This window comes from Orbicella faveolata, unplaced genomic scaffold (genome assembly GCF_042242905.1).
Source record: "Orbicella faveolata isolate gen_17 unplaced genomic scaffold, um_ofav_v1 contig_26, whole genome shotgun sequence".
NCBI lineage: Eukaryota > Metazoa > Cnidaria > Anthozoa > Scleractinia > Merulinidae > Orbicella > Orbicella faveolata.
Genome location: NW_028301554.1, coordinates 5,140,642 through 5,165,447, shown reverse-complemented (window position 1 = coordinate 5,165,447; position 24,806 = coordinate 5,140,642). Strand labels below are relative to the sequence as shown.

General features: G+C 39.9%; 2 protein-coding genes and 2 pseudogenes across 4 annotated transcripts in view; 1 reads left to right on the top strand and 3 right to left on the bottom strand.

Moving 5' to 3' along the window:
- The first annotated feature begins 732 nt into the window (after positions 1 to 732).
- On the top strand, positions 733 to 12,426 carry LOC149107780 (uncharacterized; annotated as a pseudogene). Its single transcript, XR_016209097.1, has 6 exons — positions 733 to 6,457; positions 7,197 to 8,042; positions 8,268 to 8,379; positions 8,499 to 8,760; positions 8,857 to 9,122; positions 9,613 to 12,426. The product of XR_016209097.1 is annotated as an uncharacterized LOC149107780 (transcript).
- Positions 11,641 to 24,093, bottom strand: LOC149107778 (uncharacterized). 2 transcript variants are annotated; one of them, XM_089295855.1, is made up of 4 exons: positions 23,474 to 24,093; positions 22,570 to 22,620; positions 16,363 to 19,858; positions 11,641 to 13,160 (listed from the first exon to the last, which is right to left on the bottom strand). In XM_089295855.1, the coding sequence occupies exon 3, from the start codon at positions 19,836 to 19,838 to the stop codon at positions 16,383 to 16,385; it is 3,456 nt and encodes a 1,151-aa protein (XP_089151981.1). In that variant the 5' UTR covers positions 19,839 to 19,858; positions 22,570 to 22,620; positions 23,474 to 24,093; the 3' UTR covers positions 11,641 to 13,160; positions 16,363 to 16,382. The 2 variants fall into 2 exon arrangements, with proteins under 2 accessions (XP_089151981.1, XP_089151980.1); XM_089295854.1 differs by having other exon boundaries at positions 16,381 to 19,858; positions 23,474 to 24,092.
- Positions 11,641 to 24,806, bottom strand: part of LOC110045319 (uncharacterized) — a 62,855-nt gene continuing 49,689 nt past the window's right edge. Inside the window, exon 4 of the mRNA XM_089295835.1 lies at positions 11,641 to 13,160. The gene's annotated coding sequence lies outside the window, so the exon portion shown is untranslated. The remainder of the gene's footprint in view (positions 13,161 to 24,806) is intronic.
- Positions 14,973 to 16,116, bottom strand: LOC149107779 (uncharacterized; annotated as a pseudogene).

Here is a 24,806-nt window from a genome sequence, read left to right as displayed (position 1 = left end):
TGTAATAGTTGCTTCATGGTTAGATTTTAGTTTAAAACTTTGGACGAGTGGCGTTGATGGCTGATAAAATGTGATTTAACTATAACACCGAAATATCAATGTTTAACAAAGGAGGATATGTAGCGTATGTTGCACTGATCATAATTTTACTTAGAATTGTAAAGAAATGCAAGCCAAGTTGATGATTGAGTGGTGATATTCATAACATCCTAGTTAGCAACAAAATTTAGACGAAAGTATGAAAAAAAGCAAGTTGTAAGCCATTATAATTATAAGATGGTTTTAATAAAAACATCGGTATTCACGTACGTCAATTCCCTATCCACACAATCCCACCATCCATGCCATTCCTTATTTTTTGATTAGGATCATTTGCGGTCCAATATGGGGATCACTTCCGGTCCGGGATCATTTGCGGTCCAATTTGGGGATCATTTGCGGTCCGGGATCATTTGCGGACCCGTACAGATCTGCCAGTTTTTCACCCGAGAGCCTGGTTAAAATTACGCATGAGTGGAATATTATTTACAGCAAAACACATTTAGACGGTATTACGCATGAGCAGACCATTATTTGTAGACAATTATTTGCAGGTCACGTTGTGGGTTCTCGGTCAATGAAAAGGAAGAAAAAATCCGTGGAATAATGATAAATGTAGTTTGCATGATTTGATTGATGAAATTCTTCCTTATTTCTATCGCAACAAAACCACAACATCGTAGAACCAAACAGTTAATCTTCGCTTTGTGATTCAATGAATTGTGTAGAAAAATAAAAGTAAGAAGTGTTGCAACATGTAATGGCTTTTCAAAGAATTGCCTAAACTCAGTGATTGTTAATGAAGTAACTTGAGGAATCCCAACTGATAGGAGGCACACCAGTTGACTATTTACAAGCGCGGCCAAGGAGTTGAATATGGGACTAGAAAAAAATACACCAGACAATGTCTCTCCTCAGAGGTTACTGATGTATTTACCTGGAAGCCCGCTTCGGAAGCCTGGGCAGGGATAATTGGAAGGCCCGCGGTGCATGACGCGCCCTCCTTTCTAACATACCCCCCGGAGCCGCTGAAAAAGTGAACTAGTTAATTGTCATCTGGTTTCGAGTCCTCAAACATCAAGTTATAATTAAAACTTATCAAGGTCTTAGTTTCGCTTTGGTGAAAGTCTCTTTCAGTGCCCTGAGCTTTCCTGATTTGGCTGTCGGTAAAAGCCAAAATTAAAGAACAACACTAAAAAGAGAAAATGCCCCGTAAATCTAGAGAAAAAAACTTCAATTATTATTAAATGCACGTCTTTTAATCAGTTCAAAGGACCTCTGTACAATGCCCGTACTTGCTAGTGTAAACACTCGCTTAGCTACTTTATTTACACCTCTATTTAGTTACGTATTAGTTATTAAGTTATTCCTTATCACCTACTCGACAAACTTACTACTTAACCGATTTCACTGGTTTGGTTGCCAACTCGAAAGCGTCCGCTTCCTTGGCCACTAAAGACTTCTTTTGTTTGTTTGTTTGTTTGTTTGTTTGTTTGTTTGTTTTGCTGTTTGTTTGTTATTTAATACGACAAATTATTGTAATTAAAACAATTGTCAAAACCTGAACTTGCACTTGAAGCTACTTAAACACTAAAAAATGAAGTCAAAGCTCTGTGCTCTGGTCGTGCGGTGCATCTTAGTCAATGATACTTCGAGAAAAATAATTGGTTTCCCTAACTATCATCAACTGTCATTTACATGATCAACTGGCTCAAAGAAGTTTGCGATAACTATAATCGACGATAGTTTATTTTAAGCTACCTCTAGCTTCTACTGCCATGCTTCTGCCGCGTAAATCATCAGCAGATAGTTCTAAATAGACTCAAAGCCTTTGATATGAAAAAAAAATTGTTTGGTAGTTTTTAAATAGCAGAGAACCGTTTACATGAGAAATCTTGGGTGATCTTGGGTAGAGAACAAGATGCTTTGAAGGCAGAGAGCTTATAGACACCACCCCTACCAGGGATACATTGGGAGTTAAAGAGCATGAGCAAACTCGAGATCTGGGGAGCCTGCGTTTTTGACATAACCGATAAAGGATAGGAGGGGGAGGGATAATCCGCCTGAGGGGAAACTATATCTTGAGTACTTGCTACTCACTACTGACTACTCACTGCGCTACGGAACAATGAGCGAAGTAGTCCCAACCGTTCTTTACCGCGACCGCATTATTGTTATTTTAAGTTCACTCCGAGTATTGTTATGAAAATATTGTAAATCGCTCGCTTCCGAGCCCTTAAGATGTAATTTGGTTTAGTAATGGGGAACTTGTGGATCTCAGTTTTGTTCACCAGTTCATTCATTGTTAGGATTTAGAATGCATGTAATCGCTTTCAAGAAATATTGTAACCAACAGAAAAATATGGAAAAGCCAACAGTAGCCTCTTTTCAGTTAACAACTAGAAACCTTAAGTTATTGTTCTACTTTGTACGTTGCCGATTCTTTGTACACCTGAACATGTGCAACGCCGTTTCACTAACTTTCATTTAGAAAACAAATAGTTCATTATCGGGTCATTTGAGTTTCTTTTCATTATTAAAATCTACCTTCAGTTTCCTCGGGAGCTAGCCAGCTGAACTAAATTTCAGTAACAAAGTTTTATTAGTTTCCTCGGAAGTTAGCCAGCTGAACTATTTTTCAGCAATGAAGTTTTATTACTTTCTATTCATGGGATAATTTTCCCTTCCTATCCGTAACACCAATTCAGAATTTCAAATTAAGTATCTCACTCTTAATTTTCTAAGTTTGTTCTATCTTAATTTCAACCTGTCAATTTTAATCTTAAGCTCTCTATTTTTTAATTTTGAAAACTTCGTGTTGTTGATTAGATTTCGCTATCTTAATTTAGTTTATTTGAGTTTACCAGAGTTTACCAGAGGACCAGGCAGCGGTGATACATGCCATCTCTCCAATTTGGATGAAACTTTGCCAGATTGAAGGGACCACCAAACAACTCTAAAAGACAAAGTGGGCCGGCTCTGCGATTTTTCCCTTGGGAGTTAGACCACCCCCCTGGTTTTTTCCCCCAAATCCCAAAAATTGCATTAAAATAAGCATTAAATTTAGACTCCACTCCTGGTTACAAAATACAATGAATTTTATTGCCATTTCACACAAATAAGGATTGGACCTATCTTAGTTCACAGCACGAGTTTCAAGGGATTTGAAGTGACAGGTGCCAATCAAGGTTTGTCATTGCATACGTATGTCACGCAAGATTTAGCAATGAGGTAAATTAGCTGGAATTCTGACTCAAATATCGCTTAAGTCCAACTTTCTTTTTGAAGACTAATTTTACCAAGGTTAAGAGCCACTCTGGGCCTGATGAAATCACGAATAAAATTTTTGGCATCTGTAAGTTTTTGGTCACAAAGGTTGTTCAATCAACGTGACAAAAGACCGGTTTTAACAAAGAGAGAAGGGAGATGTCTAAGGAAATTAGATATTATAGAATCAATTAATTAACGTTGTTCCTACGTTAATGACATTAACAGTGTCTTTCAATATTATTTATGGCCATTTAAGGTAACTGAACGCAAAAGTCCTCGCAATAATCTTTAAAATAACAGTGTATCACGAGCATAACACCTGAATTCTATTCATATGATCGAAATATGGGAATGAACGGCCGTGATATTTAGATTCTAAAGCATTGAGGTGTTAGATGCGAGTTTTTACTGGGCATATCTTGTTGTTTAGATTGCTCTTAAAACCCTGTTCAAGCATCGCAGCTCAAGAACTTGACCTTGCAGTTTGTTATACACTTACTTCACACTCGGCATACGAACGCATCAATCCTAAGTCACATTCTTCGCTGAACTTATTGTTTGCGCTCACGGGCTAACTCTTGAGCTCACACATGGATATCTATTCCATTCTGAGTTGAAAAAAACCTTGAATTATTGATTTTCCCGCATCAGGCATGCAAATTAATCTTCCCGATCTTCAGATAACCCGATTTTGGTCTCGCTTAGGGTGCTCTGGGCAGGGTGTTCTGGGCAAAATGTCATTATTTTTAGCCATCAAGGTCTCGCTAAGGGTTGCACGCGAAGAAATGATACTAGTTAAATGGTTAAGATGAAGACTTATGACAATACTTTTATAAACTACTTATAGGCAAAAGTATTCGATGATAAGGTCTTCGCCATCATTAAAAGTCACTGTACTTTTTATTTGTCTGTTTTATAAACTGATCTCTTTTAGGGGTCTGCATAAGCTTCGGCCACGCCCAGATTGGTCTCTTTTAGGGGTTAAATTCAAAATTTCCGACGAGCATCCTCGTCCACTCCACATGGGATTCCCCCCCCCCCCCTGGGCAGATAACATCGTCAATATAATTTGGAATGCGTGGGAACAAGAGCCGAAGACCTTGGTCAGCGGTAAATAAATTTACCAAATTGATAATCGGTAGTTGATTAGCTAGTTAATATATTAACCTGAAAAGGGACATTGCGTTGTAGAAATGTCCAGAAAACTGTGTTGCGCGCAGTTCAGTGAATGTGCATTCACTTTATCGCAAGTTATGTTATATAACTCGGATTAATTGCGTATGCGTGACACTTGAACTAGTCACGTGATATAGCTTAGAACATTTACGGGCGGGATTTCCCTATTTATACATCTCTATTTATAGATTTTCACACATCGGAAAGTTAAGCATGGCTTCGCTTTTTTGCTCGTTTGTAACTTTTTCGAAAGAAAAGTGCAATATATCTCCACGCTATCTGGGGGTCACAGAATATTTTCCCTTGACCTCTTGTAAAAAAGACATCCGGTCCCATCTGAGGACAGTCAAAGTTTCACAGACTAATATTCTCACAGAGAAGGATTTGATTTTCGCTCGCACGGGTCAGTTTAATGAAGATGGTACTAACATGACAATATGTCCGAGACATCGAGTTGAACATGGCATATTTTGGCGACCGATGAGAAAAGTAAGTAAGTAAGTAAGTAACCTTTATTTAAACACGATAAGTAATTAAGCTTGCAGCTTGTGGGGTCGTGTGTGAATAAACAATAAAGAATAATTACAAAATAAGAATTAAAAACAAATTTACAATGTAAGATGTAATCTAGTTTACATAAAAATTTGCAGCTAATAATAATTACCTAATTATTAAAAATGTGCGTATCCTCTTCATGGTAATCGCAAGGGCAAGCCAGAGAGGGGAGCGACGTTGGAGATGAGGAAAGAAATCATGTCAAAGTGGAACACACTCGTTCCAGTCGGAGCAGGTAAGGGAGGAATGTATACTTGCTTACCGCATTTTAAAATTTCACGATGCCCTTGGTTCAAACATTATGTCGGGGGCGTAACCTGAGTGAGGGGTGGGTGGGGATAGGAAGTAATCAACAGAGTTTTATTGGGGAGGTTACCATTTTAAGATCTGACTGATGATTTATGAAAAAAGGAACGGTCTGAACTTCCGACGTAGCCTCCTACGCAGACGTTCTTTCGGCTCGTCACGTAATCTTCCGTCCCCTACAACGGGGAGAAGGAAGATTGCGAGACGAGCTCAAAGAATGTCTGCATAGGAGGCTACGCCCGAAGTACAAACCGTTCCTTTTTTATGAATCATCATTCAGATCTTAAAATAGTACCCATTTCAAGCTGAATCCCCCTAAACTAGTCCATTGTAGCGATTGTTACCCAGGTGTCGTTCGCTTGGCATCAAAGTTTCTGTAGTCTGGAATCAGTAAATCCAGGCTCAAGATCAGGAATCACATCGATGGGATCATGGATCAAAGCCGAAATCTAGAATAAAACGGAAATTTTTTTTAAACCAGGATCAGGAGTAGTTTCCAACTTACAGATCTTGTTACGAGACCGCTAAAGTATGCAAATGAACAGATGTACCATGTTGGTCGCCCTGAGTGATATTTGTTTGGCCCAAAAGGGGCTATTATTCAAGGCATGCAATTATTTCTCATTATCCCTATATCAGAGGGTTAGCTACAACCAGGAAGAGGGCAACGAAGAAGACGATCCCTGACAAGAACCATGGGAACTCAAAGCGTAACGCAAATACATAAAAATGTATCGTCGTCATAAGTGAGTGCAGTAGTTTTGATCGCACAAGGACTCATTTTCTTTTGGGGGGGGGAGGTGGGCGTTATTTGAGCGAAAGGATATTCAAGAAAATGCGGTAATCACTGTACATTTTTTAAACTTCGCGTATGTTGTATTTACTTAATGTTTGACTGTTTACAGGAATTTGCAAACTTTGTAGAAATGATCACCTTGCCGCTGTACGAGTCGTGAACCCAGGTGAAGATTCGTTCACGTTGCAATCTGTAACGTAATCTGAAGAGCCAGCTGTAACGCAGTCTGAATAGTTCACTAGAGCCCCAGAACCCATACACGAGTTCCTCCCTTAACAACTGCACGCATCGAGTGATTCTGGAAGTCAGCTGGAGGTATGTTTCGCCTTGCTGCTTTGTCGATAGGCCGCGGACTCCAGCTGTGAATGAGGTGCACATAACCAACGCAACACTCACTGCAGAGTTTAAATTACTTCATCTGTTTCCCCAAGAAAACCTTACCGGAAGCTTGCCAGATACAATGTCATCGAACATTGCACTGAGTTATTGATTATTTACCTACGAGTTATTAATTAGATATTCGTAAGCACACTCACTAAGGTACTACAAATAAGAACACTGACATTCCGTTCTTGGTGTACAGCTGCAGCCTAATTAGTCTGGTTACCCAATTTGGTGAGTTTGAGGACGCAAGCTGGGGCCTGGACACTAAACGCCGGAATCGTTAGGAAATAGCTAAACCATATAACCTCTACTAGCTGTGAAGAGACACACAATCCGGTAAATTCTAGAATTGAGCCTTGTCCTGTCAAGGGTAGTCGAATGCAACACAAACAGATATGCTGCAACGGAAGTTTAGTGTTCCTGACTTTTTAAACGTAAGGTGGTCAGTTATAAAATAAGGAAAGATCCGTAGCTATTTTTAGATTCATAGTCTAAAGAAATGTTTCCCAGAAAACCAATCAGGCTTCCGCTGAGGTTCCTAACATTAAAGAAGAATCAGTGCTAATTAGCTTTTCCATGAAGAATCATTTTCCCCTTTGTTGGAGAAGTACTTGAGACAGTCTTTATTTAGTAGTCTGACTAACACTCTATTGCTATTTTCTAATTTCAGCGAGAAACCAAATCCTGTAAGGGGTTGCCCTTGCGTAAAGGTGAAGCCCTGCTAAGTGATGATGGCTCAGATGTATTTTCTACTGGCTCACAAGAATCCTCAACGGCCATAGAAACATCAATGGAATGGCAGGCAACGCCACAGATACAAATGAAACTTCATTCTCTCAACAATTTTCTAAGACAAGCTGATGGTAGAGTGAGCCCAGTACGATCTCAGCTCAACACAAACGCAGAAGGTGTCTCATCATCCACTACACGCTATTACGAGCGAAAAGGAATGCAAGTTGTTGAGGCGAGTCTAGATGCTATAGCCCCAGGGCAGTCTAAATGGCTTCTGCAGCAAGTGCTAGAGGCGTACAGCCATTCCACCGACTCGGACGTGAACCTCCCTGAGAAAACATTGTGTTCCAGGCTTGTCACCCCATACAATAAAGCTACAAATTGGTATACCAGACAGCAAATTCTCTCTGTCTTTGTGGCCGATTACTCTAAGACAGAGTTACTGAGCTTTATTCCAGGTTTGACCTTGTGGAGGATAGATGAGGCCAGAAAACACACTTTCCGTACTAGCCCAGGCCACATTATTGAACCCCCTGTTTTGCAGCGATGCAGGCGTGATCCAGTTAAAGTGGATCACTTTCTTGATTTTATTTCAAGCCCCTCCTTTCTTCAGGACGTAGCCTACGGGACGAAGACCCTAAGACTGTCAGATGGTGAGACAATAGAAATTCCAAATGTGGTGAGGACAGTTGTGGCATCCCGTCTTACTCATTTGTACCAGTCATACTGCTCTGAGTCTGGATTCGAACCCATGGGAAGATCAACCCTGTTGAGCATCCTCAAGGTAACGAGGACGAATATGTCTAGTTTCACCCCCTGAACATGTTTGATTTGTCTTTGATTCTGTCTCTAAGAAAAGGATTCGATATAAATAATTCATTTTTAAGAAATGGTTACGTGGACAGGTTTTGGGGCTCGCTAAGATCTTATTAGTCTACTAACTGGACGAATTGTGTGAACAAACTATCTGGCTTTTTATCAATAATTATTTCTCAACTGCTTTGCCCAGATATGCGCTGCTTCCCAGAAGAAATCGTTAGCTGGATTGGACAGCACACAAACCGATGGAGTAACAGCGTTCAGTACTCTGGATGAGGCAACTAATAAACTTTGTACATTGGGTATGTATGTCTCACTGTTAAAAATATGCTTCTTAGAGCCCATAATACATGTTTGAAAAAATAAATGCAGTGTAAATCAAGACTACAGCACACTCATGTATGTCTGTTCCATTTTTCAGGTTTGTGTGAGCGAACAGCCAGAGACATCAGTGCCCGTCTAAAGTCGTCAAAAACCTATCTTAAGACAGACTATAAAATTCAGGTGTCTAGAGCTGATCCCTGCGCTGATCACTGCAGTGTGTATGCGCTGAGCACCAATGACCCCGATTACCAAGGGCACTGCGACCACGAGCACAACATAGTCTGTGACAGATGTGATAATTACAGGAATGCTGTTGTGGATCTACAAATGTCGTTATCGTCTCCTACTGTTATCTATAGGTAAGGACTTGTCGGTTGGTTGTCATTTTCGTTCCTGTTTTTATTAGCATTATACACTTTGGTAAGATTCGTTTTTTGTGTTGTTTTGTTGTCAAGCGGTAGTGATCTGAAAGAAGAAATCATACACGATGTAGACTCAGCTCTCCCTAAACTTGACGAATGGAAAGCTCACATCCTTAGAGCGGCTCACCAGGATTCTGCGAAGAGAGACATCATTGATAATCTGTCACCATGACAGGTTCTCCTGATAATGGATTGGGCCATCCAGCTTTCGAGAAACCCAGCGTGACTGGTTTGGCAAAAAGGGCAAATCGTGGCATGTGACAGTTGCAGTGACCAGAAGCGATTGTTATGACATTGAGGTAATTACTTCAAAATAGAGTTTTGCTATAATTTAGAAAATGCATGTAGCAAAAAGACGCTTTAGAAACGGTGCCCTAATCCCGTTTTGTCGGCGTGGCCCAAATACATTTCAACCCCTAAAGGGTACCAATTCTATGAGAACACATTAGCTGACACTGACATTTCTAAAGCAATAAAAATGCCTACATAAACTTAAAATTTCAAATAGTTGAGTAACAAATAGGTGCTGAATTTTTCCGCTTTTACCTAAAAAGGTGCCGCGATAACTCTAACCCTGTCACTTTAGCGGTACCGATCGACGGCACATGAAAATGAACGATGAGCACCTCCGTCAATCTAACAGAGTAGTCCCTTAGGGAGGGCAACATCCTAACTGTCAGAACCGGATTAACAAAAGGGTCTGGGATGTATGTCAAACTGTACTGTACACATATTACGGTTGTTTCTAGTTATTTTAGAGCTAACTGTGTTATTGTCCTTCTGTTCCAGGCCCGAACTTACATCCATTTGTTTGAAGATTGCGTTCAAAACTGGTTCGCAGTCGCTTCAATCATAGAACGCACACTGACGACACTGAAAGGAGCAAACCCAAACATTCAAGAGGCATTTTTGCGCAGCGATAATGCAGGATGTTACCATTGTGCTTATCTAATCCTCTCTCTTCCTAGCCTTGGAGAGCGCGCAGGCATTACGATACTCAGATATGATTTCAGCGATCCGCAGGCTGGAAAGGACGTCTGTGACTGACGAATTGCCACACTGAAGAGCCATATGCGGCGTTACATAAATGAAGGCCATGACATTAAAAGTGCTAGTGATATGAAGGCTGTGATCTATTCCTATGGCGGGGTTAAAGGGTGCCAGGCAGCAGTTGTTAAGGTTCAAGAGTCAAGCCAGACCATGAAGAATCACACAATGTCTGGGATTCAGTCTCTGAATAATTTTAGTTTTGAGTCTGGAGGTTTGCGAGTGTGGAAGGCTTATAATGTGGGCCCAGGTAAACGTTTTACTCCTGCACAGGTGAATAGATTTGGAACATTTCAAGGACCTACGGACCTTCGAGTCGAGCAGCCCTTCAGTGTACCGCGAGAGGAGGCTGGTGCTTTTAGACCCACGACTTTGAGAGGTGAGCACCGACAGCCTCAGCCTAGCACCGCACAATCTGTTGAAGAAAAGCTGCCAAATGTCGAGGCTACGAGAGTTTACTTCGCTTGCCCTAAGGAGGGATGTACAAAGACATATCAGTCTTTTGCAAAGCTGCAGAAACACTTGGACGTTGGAAAACACCTTGTGAGATTAGAGAGAGAAACTGCATATGACAGCATCAAGAGAAAATGAGCCGAGACGTACAAGGAGGTGTCTGGAAGCTACACACACAAAGAAACAGGGTCGAGCTCCCGAACGGCCTGTGCTGATCCCACATGTGAAGTTGCTAAAGGATGGGCTCTGAAAACATCACGAAGAGCAACTCGCTTTTCCGAGAAGGTGAAGACATATCTAAAAAGAACATTCCTGGAAGGCGAGGAGACAGAGAGAAAGCAAAGTGCTGTGGATGTGTGCAGCAAGATGAAAACCCTGCGTGATGGTAATGGCAGGAAAATGTTCAATAAAGAAGAGTGGCTTGTTGCTGACCAAATAGCTAGGTACTTCAGGAGATTGTCTGTGATGTACAGAAGTGGCCGGCTAGCCATAGACCAGACTGATCCGAGTCCTGTTCAGGATGAGGAGGAGGACTTTGTTGCAGAGGCAGAAGAGATCTCAACCGGGCTTGAAATTTGAAGGCAGCTGGAATTATGATACAACGAATAAGTTAATTACATATGTAATATTGCCTCTATTACTTCTTACTGTCCTTCCAGGAGAATCAGGATTAGGCAGTCTTGTAAAAAAAAAGCAAATTATTTATTTCGCAGCAATGTAGCGTCAGTTATGCATGTAGGTGGGAGCTTGCTAAGCAGTCACCAATAGCCCAGAGCGACTCTCGTTTCTACGTCGAGTGCCCAGAAAAATTCAAAATGTTCGAACAGAGCGGAGGCGTTGCTAACGTGTATCCGGCCATGTGCACTTATGCGGGCCCCAGGTCGAAGGGAACCTCAGCTGAATCCTCTTTTGGCTCAGCTGATTGACATGATTATTTAAAATGTTTTTGCTATAAGGTACAATCTTTGTTGTTGCTAATTCAGAATAGAAACGTTGAGAAGAAAAACGTATTTTCATAATTGCTCAAAAGTAATGAAGTTTCACGGTAGCCAAAGTATGCACGCACGTGCAAGACGAGAAATGTGAATCATATGCACGCAAATGATGATTTTGTTCATTGGAGAGCGCCATCGACTTCGACAGATGTTCCAGCCAGAGGAGGTATCTGAGTAGGAAAATAGGGCAAACGGTAGACGTTGAGTTAATCAGAGTGCTCTTTTTACGTATTGTGGTACATGAAAAATTGTCTGCGCTTACTCCAGTTGATAAAACCGCTGACCAACTTTCTGGGCTCATGTAATCGTGGTGGACTCTATCTACGGTGTTAAACAAGATTTATTTGCACGCCTGATAATTCAAGGTTTTTTTTAACTCAGAATGGAATAGAGTTCGTATGCCGAGAGTGTGAGGTAAGTGTTGATATATACAAACTGCAAGGTCAAGTTCTTGACCTGCGATGATTGAACAGGGTTTTAAGAGCAATCTAAACAACAAGATATTTCCAGTAAAAACTCGCTTCTAACACCTCAATGCTTTAGAATCTAAATATCACGGCAGTTCATTCCCATATTTCGATCATACGAATAGAATTCAGGTGTTATACTCGTGATACACTGTTATTTTAAAGATTATTGCGAGGACTTTTGCGTTCAGTTACCTTCAATAGCCAAAAATAATATTCAAAGACACTGTTGATATCATTAACTTAGAAATAACGTTAATTAATTGATTCTATAATATCTAATTTCCTTAGATTTCTCCCTTCTCTCATTGTTAAAACTGGTCTTTTGTCACGTTGATTGAACAACCTTTGTGACCAAAAACTAACAGATTCCAAAAATTTTATTACTGATTTCATCAGGCCAAGAGTGGCTCTTAACCTTGCTACACTTAGTTTTCAAAAAGAAAGTTGGACTTACGTGATATTTGAGTCAGAATTCTAACTAATTTGCCTCATTCCTAAATCTTGCGTGACAAAGGTATGCAATGACAACTCTTGGTTGGCACCTGTCTCTTCAAATCCCTTAAAACTCTTGTTGTGAGCTAAGATAGATCCAATCCTTATTTCTGTGAAATGGCAATAAAATTCATTGTATTTTGTAACCAGGAGTGGAGTCTAAATTTGATGCTTATTTTAATGCAATGTTTGGGATTTAGGGCAAAAAACCAGGGGGGGGGGTCTAACTCCCAAGGGAAAAATCGCAGAGCCGGCCCACTTAGTCTTTTAGAGTTGTTTGGGGGTCCCTTCAATCTGGCAAAGTTTCATCCAAATTGAAGAGATGGCATGTATCACCCTTGCCTGGTCCTCTGGCAAACTCAATCTTAAGTACTTTCCGCTCGTATTGTACGCTAGAAGTTGCATTATCATATTGTAAACACTTGACGTGTTAAGGATGATATATAGGCAAGTACGTTTGTAAAGCTTTTTCGATTACATCGATTACATGGATTACGATTAAACTACTGTCGGACCAAGTTGTGTCTCTTCCTTGACGTCCGTAGTGAAGACTATTGAAGTAGATCCTCGTGTACCAGGAAATCGTGAGGAATTTCCGTTCCCGCAGGGAAGCAGTGCTCTCCAGAGTTAGATTCCCCCAGTTGTCAGTTCAAGGGTCCGTTTAGTCCGAAATTTACAGTGTTTGTAGGAAAAACCTATCGTCACAACTTATCATTTACTGCTACTTCCGTTTCTCATTAACCAGCCTTGTCACGGAGTTACTTCTTGCAAAAATTAAATCGTCCCATTGATTCAAACTGTGTCTGTATTCAGGGAACAGCTGGGCGCCATCTTGGATTTCAATGCCAGACATTAGGTATGACGCTGGTGCAAAGCAAGCCTGCAAAAGTAGAAACAAAGAATCACTTTATCCCTGACTGAGATATGCTCGCCAAATAAAACGATTTACTCCTTCATATAAAACAGGTCAAAGGTATTCCCAATATAACCAAGGGATAAAATTTCTTCTTTCTTTAAGAAAGCAGATTTTTGTTTTGCTCGAGAGGATTACACAATGGACCAGCTTTAGCAAAATAACGTGATATGTTATTAGTGGTAGCTCTGTGTTGAGTTTTAGCATACCCAAGTGTCTGCCTCAGTGCTGGGAACATTTCGCAGTGTTTTTGCCCACACAGGTACTCAGAGTGCGACTCCAATAGTTTTGTGAGCTTTTGCGCGTTTTTATAGCTCAAAGGTATAATTGAAAAAATGCCAGTAAATCACTTTCAACGACATTACATGTTAAGAAGAGCGTCATCTAGATTACGCTTAAACACTGATACTGCACACTCTTTGATCAAGTGGAATTCTACGAGAAATTAAAAACTCGTTGACCGTTTGTAAATATTTGCATTGGTTCAGGAGATATTTAAGTTTGAAAATTGCGTAAAATATGCAAATGAGAGGGATGATGATGTCATACACTCAGCCAAATACTACATGAAGTGTATAAATTCTTGGCTTGCACTGTCACGCAATTTAAAAGTAATGCGAAAACCATTTAGCGGATAAAGTTAAGAAATTCTGATGTTATAGGAGATTGATAAAAAAGACACTTGTCCAAGATATAAGTCTGCGCGTTTTCCTAAACTTTTGCAAAAATTTTTAGAGCCCAGTATGGAGCCGCCATGTTGATGTACCTCCGTGGGACACCAACATGACGGCCGGAAAATAGGGTAAACACGTGGAACTTACTTTGGCTATTAAGGCGACTGATTATCTGTACTGACAAAGACAAGCATTTACATAAACACTTTTTCTAATACTTTAACTTCTGAATAGGCTAAAAATCACCAGATTGGTATATATTTTTCGACAAACGCGTTGGTAACTTTGTGTCACGCACCGACATAACTCCGAAATTCAAAATGCACTGGTTTCCAGACGAAGCAGGCTACTGAGCTGAAAAGTTGTAAACAGATATAAATGTTCGCCCTCTTATGCCTAATGAGGATAACACTTTGGTGGCTCTTTAGTTTTCGATTTGAGAAAATGATGACGTCACGTGCAAGCCAAGAATAGAGCTATCTCGGTCAATTTGCAGCAGAAACCATTGAAACTTGGTGGGCTATTCCTACATGCAACACATCTACGGCTATAAAAATTTTGATTCCCACAGCAACCCACTCTTTCCAAGTCCCCTTGAACCTAATTTCAATATTTTAATGATTTTCAGCTTGAAAAACATTAAACAAGGCCATAAACTGACCTAACATATTTATATGCTTGCTGGATCATGCAGATAAGGTACCCTTGGCAAATATCAATATAGAACGCTAAAGGTGGCCAGAAAAGTCTTTAATATCGGGGAGGCCTGGAACCCAGTATGTTGCCATGGTAAAAAAGTCTTATGTTCATAATATGGAGCACCTCTACTGGAATCGTACTGCCGAGAATTAAACATTTCTGATTCAAATTGGCTGACATATCTTTGTTCATAATATTTAAACAAGATCCGGTTGAGTTTATGACCTCATCGCTTTGTTAATCTGCATATTTTAAAAACTTGAATATATCTGGAACGATAAGAAATAATTGAAAATAGTAAACAGAGTTTTTCTTTTCCTACAGACTACTTGTCTATATTTTAAAATGGCTGAAATAGGAAAACTAGCGCTAAAAAGTCAAGACGTTTCGACCTCTGCGAGGTCATTTTCAAGTGAGTAAAATTTGTAAATTAGCATAAATATGTTAAAAAACAAGTTATAAGAGCTAAAAATGGCGAACGCTAAAATGTGATAAAATATGTGAAAAAGTGTTAAAAATATACGATGGAAAAATAAAATAATCCTAGCAAGACTTGCTTGAAACAAATAATTTGGCGCGAATTGAATCGCACTGTTTGTTTAGCGTTGATTTCAGGTCCTTGGTAAAAAAGCATTTCAAAAATAAGGCAATCAAAGTTGTTCTGACACTTTTTTAAGATTCGAAAGCTCTGTGCGATGTCTTCTGGCTCCACATCGTGCTGCTCTCTGAGGTGGTTTCCGATTACCGATCCTTTGTGTTCTTCAATTCGTTGGTGTAGGTGTCGACACGTGTAGCCGACATAGCCTGCATCACACAGGCCACACTGAAATGAATACACCACGCATTATTGACTCACATGAGGCGGTTTGTCTCCCTTGACCTTAATTTCATCCTTGATCTTTCTACTTGTGTAACCTGGGCTAATATCTGCGTTGATCTTCCGACTGAGGTCAGCCAGCTGTTTGCGTACTACGTTTGCAGATTTTTGGTCCTTGTAGGGCAACACGATTCTGATTGGGGCTTCTCTTTTATCAGCCACTCGGGTATGTGAATCCTCGGACACTTTTGATTCAATGAATCTGCGAATGGTTGACTGTGCAAGGTCGTCAGGATAGCGCAGTCGGGAGAAGATCTGTTTTAGTCGTTCACATTCCTCGTGAAAAAACTTCCACGTAGACGAGAGTTGAAACGCACGTTTAAGCATGGTGTTCAGCAGTGACTGTTTGTATCTGGCGTCAACGTGGCTGTGGTAGTGTAGCAAAAGCCCTTTGTCCGTCCGTTTTCTGTAGACCGTGGTGTCTAGGCGGCAGCCATTCCTGATAACATCAGAGAAAGGGAAGCCTGCCATTTTCTTCGAGCTCCATTGTAAAATCGATAGAGGGATGACTCTTGTTTAATATCTCCAGAAATTCTGAGGCTGCATACGGTTCCGGCATCGCGCTGAGTGTATCATCTACAAAGCGTTTGTAGAAGATATTTCTAGCTGTTTCTTGATTTAGCACGTGAAGGCGTTTGTTATGAGGGAACTCAGTGGCGTTCCCATAGCTACACCGTCCACTTGTTCATACAAGTTTCCTTCACTTTTTTCACATATTTTATCACATTTTAGCTTTCGCCATTTTATCTATTATAGCTTGTTTTTTAACATATTTATGCTAACTTAGAAATTTTACTCACTTGAAAATGACCTAGGAGAGGTCGAGACGTTGTGAATTTTTAGCGCTAGTTTTTATTTCAAAATCGATTTCTAAGAAACTACTTATTAAATAGGAAAGATGCGATTTTCATCATAGTACCTCTTTAAGGAAACTTACTCTTATTTTCCAAAGTCGAATGTCACGTTATCTCCAATCAGCATAAACGGCGCCCACGCGGAAACCATTTCAAAGCCGTTACCTCTCATCCACTTCATGGCCTGGTGAAGAGATTCACTGGCACTCTTACCACGAACAAGATGCTTGTAGAAATGACGCATCAGCTGCTCTGTTGCTTCGTCATCTATGGCCCATAGAGCCACCAAAACGGACCGTGCACCGGATCCCAAGAACGCTCGCGCGATCCCAATGACTCCTTCAGCTCTAATCTGCCCACGTGCACTATGACAGCAGCTAAGTACCACCAGTTTAGCTCGCAGTTGAACTTTTGCAATGTCAGACATCGTCAATAGGTAATCTTCTTCAGCTGAAATCCTGTTAGGAGGACGTACCGGGGAAAGGGCAATTTCTCCTCGGTCAGCATTACCATGGGCTGCAAAATGGATCAGACTCACTGAATGTAACCTGTAAAGTACCACCTGCTTTGTTGCGTGCTGTCCTAACAAAGGTTGAACACCTAGCAGTCGTCCAATCATTACTGCTTCCTTTAATGCACAGGGTAACGTACGCAAAGTCATTTTCTCTCCTTTGTAACGGACCGTACCGACTGCTGGATCCCCCACTATCAGAGCACCAGTCTGACTGTGATAGTCTGCAGGACTGTCCTGAATGAGCTTGAGAGTCGTCAAAGAAGGAACGATGCGGATTCTGAATTTCTCTGATAAATACCTCCCGCCTTCATCCTTTAACGCTGGAAATGGAACTTGGTTTAAGCAGCGATCAGGAACAACAATGAGCTCCGGCTCCTCAAGTAGATCAGCTATCGGACTGATTAACATTCTGTAGTACAAAGAAAAGCTCGGTTCGGAGTTTCCACTTTCTTGATCTTCTTGCTCTATAAGTCTCCATGCTGCGAGGCTCTGAACGTCATTTAAGGATCGATCTTCGCAATCTTCCTCAGGTACAATACCAAAGCTTCGAAAGCTTGTAGCGAAGAAATCAGCCAACTTGCCAACTAGTGCGGCACCAACTAGCTTCTGGTCTACTGTTATTCTTCGGAAATGAATGATTCCACTTGTCTTGAGAACCCAGAAGAACAGATCATGATCATGATAAGAAATGTACAGACAAGAAGAGTTGCTTTCTTTTTTCATAATATTTTCAATACCAATCCACGATTGCGGATCAGCTGAGATGTAGCTTTCAACAGAGTACTGAGTTGCCATCAAGTCTGCCAATGCTCTAGCCCGTGCCAACTCTAGAACATAAAGGGCATGGTTCGGATTTGCCCCAAAACAAAGGAATGCACTTAGATTCTGGTAGGGAAAATTGCGAACATCTGAAGACGATACCTTAAAATCGTCGTTGTCCCCTAAAAAGCGCCGTAAAGATTCGCTTTTATCCATACTCAGAAACAGACAGTCAAACGCTTCCTGGATCTTGTATTGGGATAACTTCACCACTGTAAGAAGACAAAGACTTTGAAACTCTTTGTCTAAGTCCCTAATGTCTCGAGTAATTGACAGTGCCTTCTGAATATAATCTTCAGCCATGATATATTCACCAAGAAAGGTAAACACTCTTTCTAAGTTTCCATAATCTGCTGCTTCTCCCTCTTTGTCACCAATTTGTATTCTCATGGCAAGTGCTTTCTCAAGATATTCTTTTGCCTTGGCATATTCACCAAGAGATTCAAACACAGTTCCTAAGTTTCCGTAATCTGCTGCTTCTCCCTGTTTGTCACCAATTTGTATTGTGATGGCAAGTGCTTTCTCAAGATATTCTTTAGCCTTGTCATATTCACCAAGAGATGTAAACACAGCTCCTAAGGCTCCATAATTTCCTGCTTCTCCCTGTTTGTCACCAATTTGTATTGTGATGGCAAGTGCTTTCTCAAGATATTCTTTAGCCTTGTCATATTCACCAAGAGATATAAATACAGTTCCTAAGTTTCCATACGAGCTGGCTTCTCCCTTTTTGTCACCAATTTGTATTTCGATGGCAAGTGCTTTCTCAAGATATTCTCTAGCCTTGTCATATTCACCAAGAGATCTAAACACAGTTCCTAAGTTTCCGTAATCTGTTGCTTCTCCCTCTTTGTCACCAATTTGTATGCTGATAACAAGTGCTTTCCCAAGATATTCTTTAGCCTTGTCATATTCACCAAGAGACGTAAACACAGTTCCTAAGTTTCCGTAATCTGCTGCTTCTCCCTGTTTGTCACCAATTTGTATTCTCATGGCAAGTGCTCTCTCAAGATATTCTTTAGCCTTGTCATATTCACCAAGAGATGTTAACACAGTTCCTAAGTTTCCGTACGAGCTGGCTTCTCCCTTTTTGTCACCAATTTGTATTGTGATGGCAAGTGCTTTCTCAAGATATTCTTTAGCCTTGTCATATTCACCAAGAGATCTAAACACAATTCCTAAGTTTCCGTAATCTGTTGCTTCTCCCTCTTTGTCACCAATTTGTATTGTGATGGCAAGTGCTTTTTCATGATATTCTTTAGCCTTGTCATATTCACCAAGAGATGTAAACACAGTTCCTAAGTTTCCGTAATCTGCTGCTTCTCCCTGTTTGTCACCAATTTGTATGCTGATAACAAGTGCTTTCCCAAGATATTCTTTAGCCTTGTCGTATTCACCAAGAGATGTAAACACAGTTCCTAAGTTTCCGTACGAGCTGGCTTCTCCCTTTTTGTCACCAATTTGTATTGTGATGGCAAGTGCTTTCTCAAGATATTCTTTAGCCTTGTCATATTCACCAAGAGATGTAAACACAGTTCCTAAGTTTCCGTAATCTGTTGCTTCTCCCTCTTTGTCACCAATTTGTATTGTGATGGCAAGTGCTTTCTCAAGATATTCTTTAGCCTTGTCATATTCACCAAGAGATGTAAACACAGTTCCTAAGTTTCCGTACGAGCTGGCTTCTCCCTTTTTGTCACCAATTTGTATTCTGATGGCAAGGGCTTTCTTGAGATATTGTTTAGCTTTGTCGCAGTCACCGAGGTAATAAGATATAATTCCAACCTTTTCATCAATGTATGCCTCATTCTTTCTGTCTCTCATTTCTTTCGTGATATTAATCGCTTTCTCATAAAGTTCTCTTGCCTCTAGGTATTTATACTGCTGTCGATATATGTCACCCAGTTTTACAGTAAGATTCCCTTCTTCATCTTTTTTACCACGCTCGCGGAAAATGTCAAGAAGTTTTCTGCCGTAGATTAGTGCTTTTTTGTGATCAGGGATAAGACAGTACGCCCTGAAGATTGTCATATGGATACCAATATGAAGGAAATTGAAAACTTCTCCTTTCGGTTTTAGCACTTTATCATTTAGGAAGATCAAACATTCCTTGCAGATCTCAATGCCTTTTAGAGCACGACCAGTGTTGAGAAGGAAAGTAGCAACAACCAAGGCAATAAAGATGGCTTGTAAAACGTCGTATATGTTGTTCATGGCGTCCTCCTCTATGCACCCTAATAACAATAACACAAATCAAGCTTTTTAGTTAATTAGAGTAATAACATTCTGTTGAACGTCCTCTTGCTAAAATCATGGACAAAAGTCTTGAGAAAAATTTGCACTTTTGGCGCTCTTGCGCGCACTCAAGACGCAATTACAACTTCACCTGCCTATCTCTCAGAGCAGTCAGAGCTGTTCTGTTTTGGAGTCGCATTACCTGAGCGAGGACGAGACAAGAAACTTAACCACATATGACGCCTGGTTTCGTATGCAAATTAAATTGAGACTAGACTGATGGGAATGAGGGCTTTAATCATACAAACAAGATGCTCACCAAATTTAGGGAACTAAAAGGGTAATTAGATTATAACGCTACACCCATTTCAAAAGAAGGGACAAAGAAGAAGCAGTACTGAACAAACGCAAACCAACAATAAAAACCAACTTAAGGCCAATATCAAAATCTAAACATCATTAGTAGCAAAGGCAGCCACAAAGTCAACTTAGTTTTCTCTGGCACACTCATGAATCCATTTCAAAGTGTCCGAGTAGATTAAATCAGATCAGTAAAAGCGCTATACACTGAACAAAACCGAGCACAGTCTCGCATTTAAAGGTTAATTAGTCCAATATATGGCAAAAGCATATGTCTGATGTGTGACTATTTCCAGTTCTGTTCTACTCTGCTGAAATGATGGTGATGATTGGACTGATCAATGTTCCGTATTTTTTTTCGATCATCGAATTCGCAAAAACTTTTCAGGGTTCTTTCTTTCCGTTGATAAAGTAAAACGATTCTTAACAGTTTGTGAGATAATCTCAACCAAACGTGAATAACTAGACGCTCTTAGAGCGTTTACTCGGGCTTCGTATCGCAGTATCAAATCGTACTTTACGAATTTAATACGCGTATTGGACACAATGGAAACAAAAGAATCAGGGTATTTTAACACGACAGTTTCGCTTAGATATTTGCTATTCAAGTTGCTTCGTTGAGTATCCTCCTAATCCAGTCGCAATTTGTGAGTTTAAATCATTTTCGTTTAAGAATGAATCACAGCTTTCTACGCATTTAAGGAGAACTTGTTTGCAAAGAATTTCCCAGGTCTTTCTAGTTACAACTTATGGCGATTATATTGTACATGCTAGTAGAAATTTTACGAAGTTCATTTACTAGTCGTGGCGATCCGAGTGAATTGTGCAGCTGAACATCTTTGCCGCGTCGCGATCTTTAACCCTTTTCAAGAGTCTTATCTTCTTTGGAGAGCGAATAGATAAACTCCTTCGCGAAAACAACAGTCCTAAGGCAAGGCGCAAATTGAATTGCACTTAATTTGCATAAACTGTTAAGTTCTGTTTTTTGCGGATAACTTCCGAACATTTGCACCCTTTAACGCAGTTGATGAAGAAACATTTAACCTACAATTTTTATTGAATCAAGGCATGAGTATTTTCAAACAGGAACTTATTAATAAGGGCAGATCCGGCATTCTGTTTTTCTATTTAATTTGGTTTCACACCCGTCTAGTTGATGTCACGCAACATGATTTTCGTAAGCAGTCAGACACAGTTTTCTACAAGAATTGACGATTTCTAAGACTGCTAAATATATTTGAACCACCAGTGAAATAAATCTGGCTAAACTATCGTCAATGCAGATTTTCCTTAGGACTTGGCAAAAACATTGGTTCGTCAATAATCTCGCACAATTCCCCGCACAATAGAAGTTCTAATTTTCCCGCACAATTTGCCTCAAAAATCACACGTTATTTTTTTTTCCTGCACCCTACTAGAGAGCCAGCTAACTTCGACGTAAGATATTTAATTCAAGTTACCAAAAGTCTTATCTTTACAAATTTGGAGATCCACATATTTCGCAAGAAACAAATCGCATGTTTTTAATGAGCTACCAGTCCAAAAAAGTTTTCGTATTTAGCTCGTTTTATTGCAATATGATTTTTACTGAAATGTTCTAAACAATAACAGCAGTAGCCACATGCAGTCATTGACTGCCTATTTTTTGTCAGTGTTTTCGTAGTTTGAACTCATACCGCGATCGGCTCAGTTGTTATCTCACGAGAACGTTTCGAGTCTGACCTTTGCTTACCTGGCTGGCTTTCTAGCAATATTAATCGTGGACCGATCCTTTCCGAAAACAATCGACACCTTTGTATGCGAGATGAACATATAAGGCGCGATTCTCACCAAAACTTTCTTCGCAAAACACCGCGTTCTGTCACGAAGAGCGAGCAATGTCGCCTTTCTCGTACCCAGTTTCCATGGTCTAGGCATGGAACGCCTTGGACCATGACTCCCTTTTGGCGACCAAAACGTTTGCATTTTATGACTCGGCCTTTCCTACAGAAGCCCGAGGAACAAAGTTAACACTGATTTGCACTCAACACTTTTACTGAGTCGCCAGAATGAAAACAAAAACCAATATGGGCCGATAACGGGAAATTTCCCTGTCAACATAATTAACAGGGAAAAGTTAAGAAGATTGATTTTTCTACCAACGGTTCTTACAGTCAATCATTTATGTGACTTTATCAATCGCGTGACTTCTAGATAGTGCACAAAAACTAAAAAAAAAAAGTTACGCGATATTCATAGGTGCAAATCTCTTCCAGTGTCAGTTTAAAAGTATCAAACATTGCTTACATATACATCTTATATGTGGATGACACAGTATTAGTCACCAACAGTTTGGAGTTAATAACCTTACCGTGTTCAGTCTCTCGATCCTCGGACGAAATTGAATCAAAAGTGATAGAATCTGAAAAACAAGAGCAAATGCAAATTAGAATTGAAAAAGTTTCAATCGTTGTGCTAAACAATCGAGTTTAATCACTATTTCAAAAGTATTAACATTTTTTGCTATCTCCGTTTTATTGTTAAAGACTGACAGTACAGGCCAATGCCTTTCAAACCATATTGCAACGCTGACCATAGTTAATTATTGATTGAAATGATTATGAAGCCCGACAAAGTTCTTCGTTGTATGTTTTTTTCCTCATTTTGGCCTTAACTATGCATAAAAGGCAATAGATAATTATTTCTGTTTCAAAAACTATGTTACTCAACTGAAACGGTTCGGTTATGTGACTTATGCATAGCGTATGATGGTAAAACGAAAGAATATTTAGAGTCGTGGACCTTCCAACATATATATGCATGAATCTTGGCATCTTTGTTTGCTCTTTTAAAGCTTTTCGGGCTTCAAAACTATTCCCGTCCACCGAAAATGCGTCGAATAGAATTTACATTCCTCGCCTTCCTATCATAGAAACTGGCTGCCTTGTCTGAAGACAAATAAGACTAGTAAAGAAGCAGGGCTTTTGCCATAGGTCTGTTGTAATTCTTCATATTTATTATCTATGAGTGATCATTTCGTAATTTACTTTGCATGATTTCATTGATTTGCTTCTGCAGACTTCTCATGGTAGTAATATCAGTTCGCAGAGCCAAAAACGTTCCCGTTCTTACAGGAAACGATTGAAATTGCGATTAATCCTCACTTAGTGGTTGCCTGAATGTCGTGGCTATCATAATTGAGCTATGCATATATATTATTCTAACTGGTTAAGATAGAAACTAGACAATTCAAAGTTAGCCAGAGCTGTACTTACCACGGTGGAACTTGCTTTGGAAAGTGAACCTGCGAAAACTGCTTGAGGGTTTCTAGATATTGCAGGAAACACTGATTATTGTAATCGTCATGCATAAAAGATGTGTTCGGAGTTTCTGGAGTGTGAAAACATAAGCTTGGCGGGATACGAGATGAGCTGAAAATCCAGCGGGATGTGGAATGCGGGATGCGGGTTTTCGGATAAAGATATCTTAGCCTGAGCAGCTTATGTTCTTTTTAACCAGGAAATGCGAGATAAATTTGATATTAAGGGATGGGATGTGAGACAAAAAAAAAACAGCAGATTACGGTTACTCAGTGACTGAAGAAAATAATTTACCTCATGTTCAAGATTGTTTGGAAACACTTATGAGTTAAAGAAAGGGAGTTTTTAAAAGAGCTTGCCAATCGCGTTTCAGACACACAAGCGTTATTAACGACAACTGGTTCCGCTTAATCTATTAACTGCACGACGTGAGAACTAAAAGTAGTTAGTCATTTCAGTCGACGTTACGGTGACAAATTCTCCCAGGTTCTTTCTTTGCGTTCAAAAAGTAGATCGACTGTAAACAGTTTAGTCAATGATTTCAGTCTACTATTAATAACAAAGCTATTAAAATATTGATGTATACTCACAGGATTTGATGAGTCGACCAGAATGAAACCAAAATGGATAAGCGCCAATGACAAGACCTTTTCCTCTGAAAGGTAGAAGAAAAGGAAAAGTTAAGCAAATTATTACTGCTCAAACGATGCTTCCAAACAATTATTCGCGTGACTTGATTTTTTGCGTGACTCACTAGTAGCTGCTTTGAAAACAAAAGGAAAAGCAGTCACGCAATTCAGACAAACCTCTCTCAGTGTAAATTTAAAGTATTAAAAATCAACTCTACTTGGTATATGTGCACCCAACGCTATCAGTCACAGGCAGCTTACAGTTTATAAACTTACAGTGTTCAGTTTCTCAGTCTTCTGATGAAAATGAAACCAAAAGTGACAAAAACTGAAACAACACTGACGGAGCTTTCCTGTAAGACAATAGAGGTCCAGTAGGAAGTCAAAACAAATTAACATTGAAATAAGTTTTAAACGTTGTGCAAACCGATAAAGTAAAAATATTCGAAAGTAAGTTACTTTCTTTTTTTTTTTTTTTTGTATTCCTATTCCTTGCTAAACACTGACGGTAAAGTCCAATAGCGTTTAGAGCATACCGAGTCTTTGGCAATAGCTAATAATCACCGAAATGGTTATCAAGGGAGACAAAGTTCTTTGTTGTATGTTTTCGATCGTTCTTTAGCGTAGCCATGCATAAAACACAATAGCTGTTAACTCAA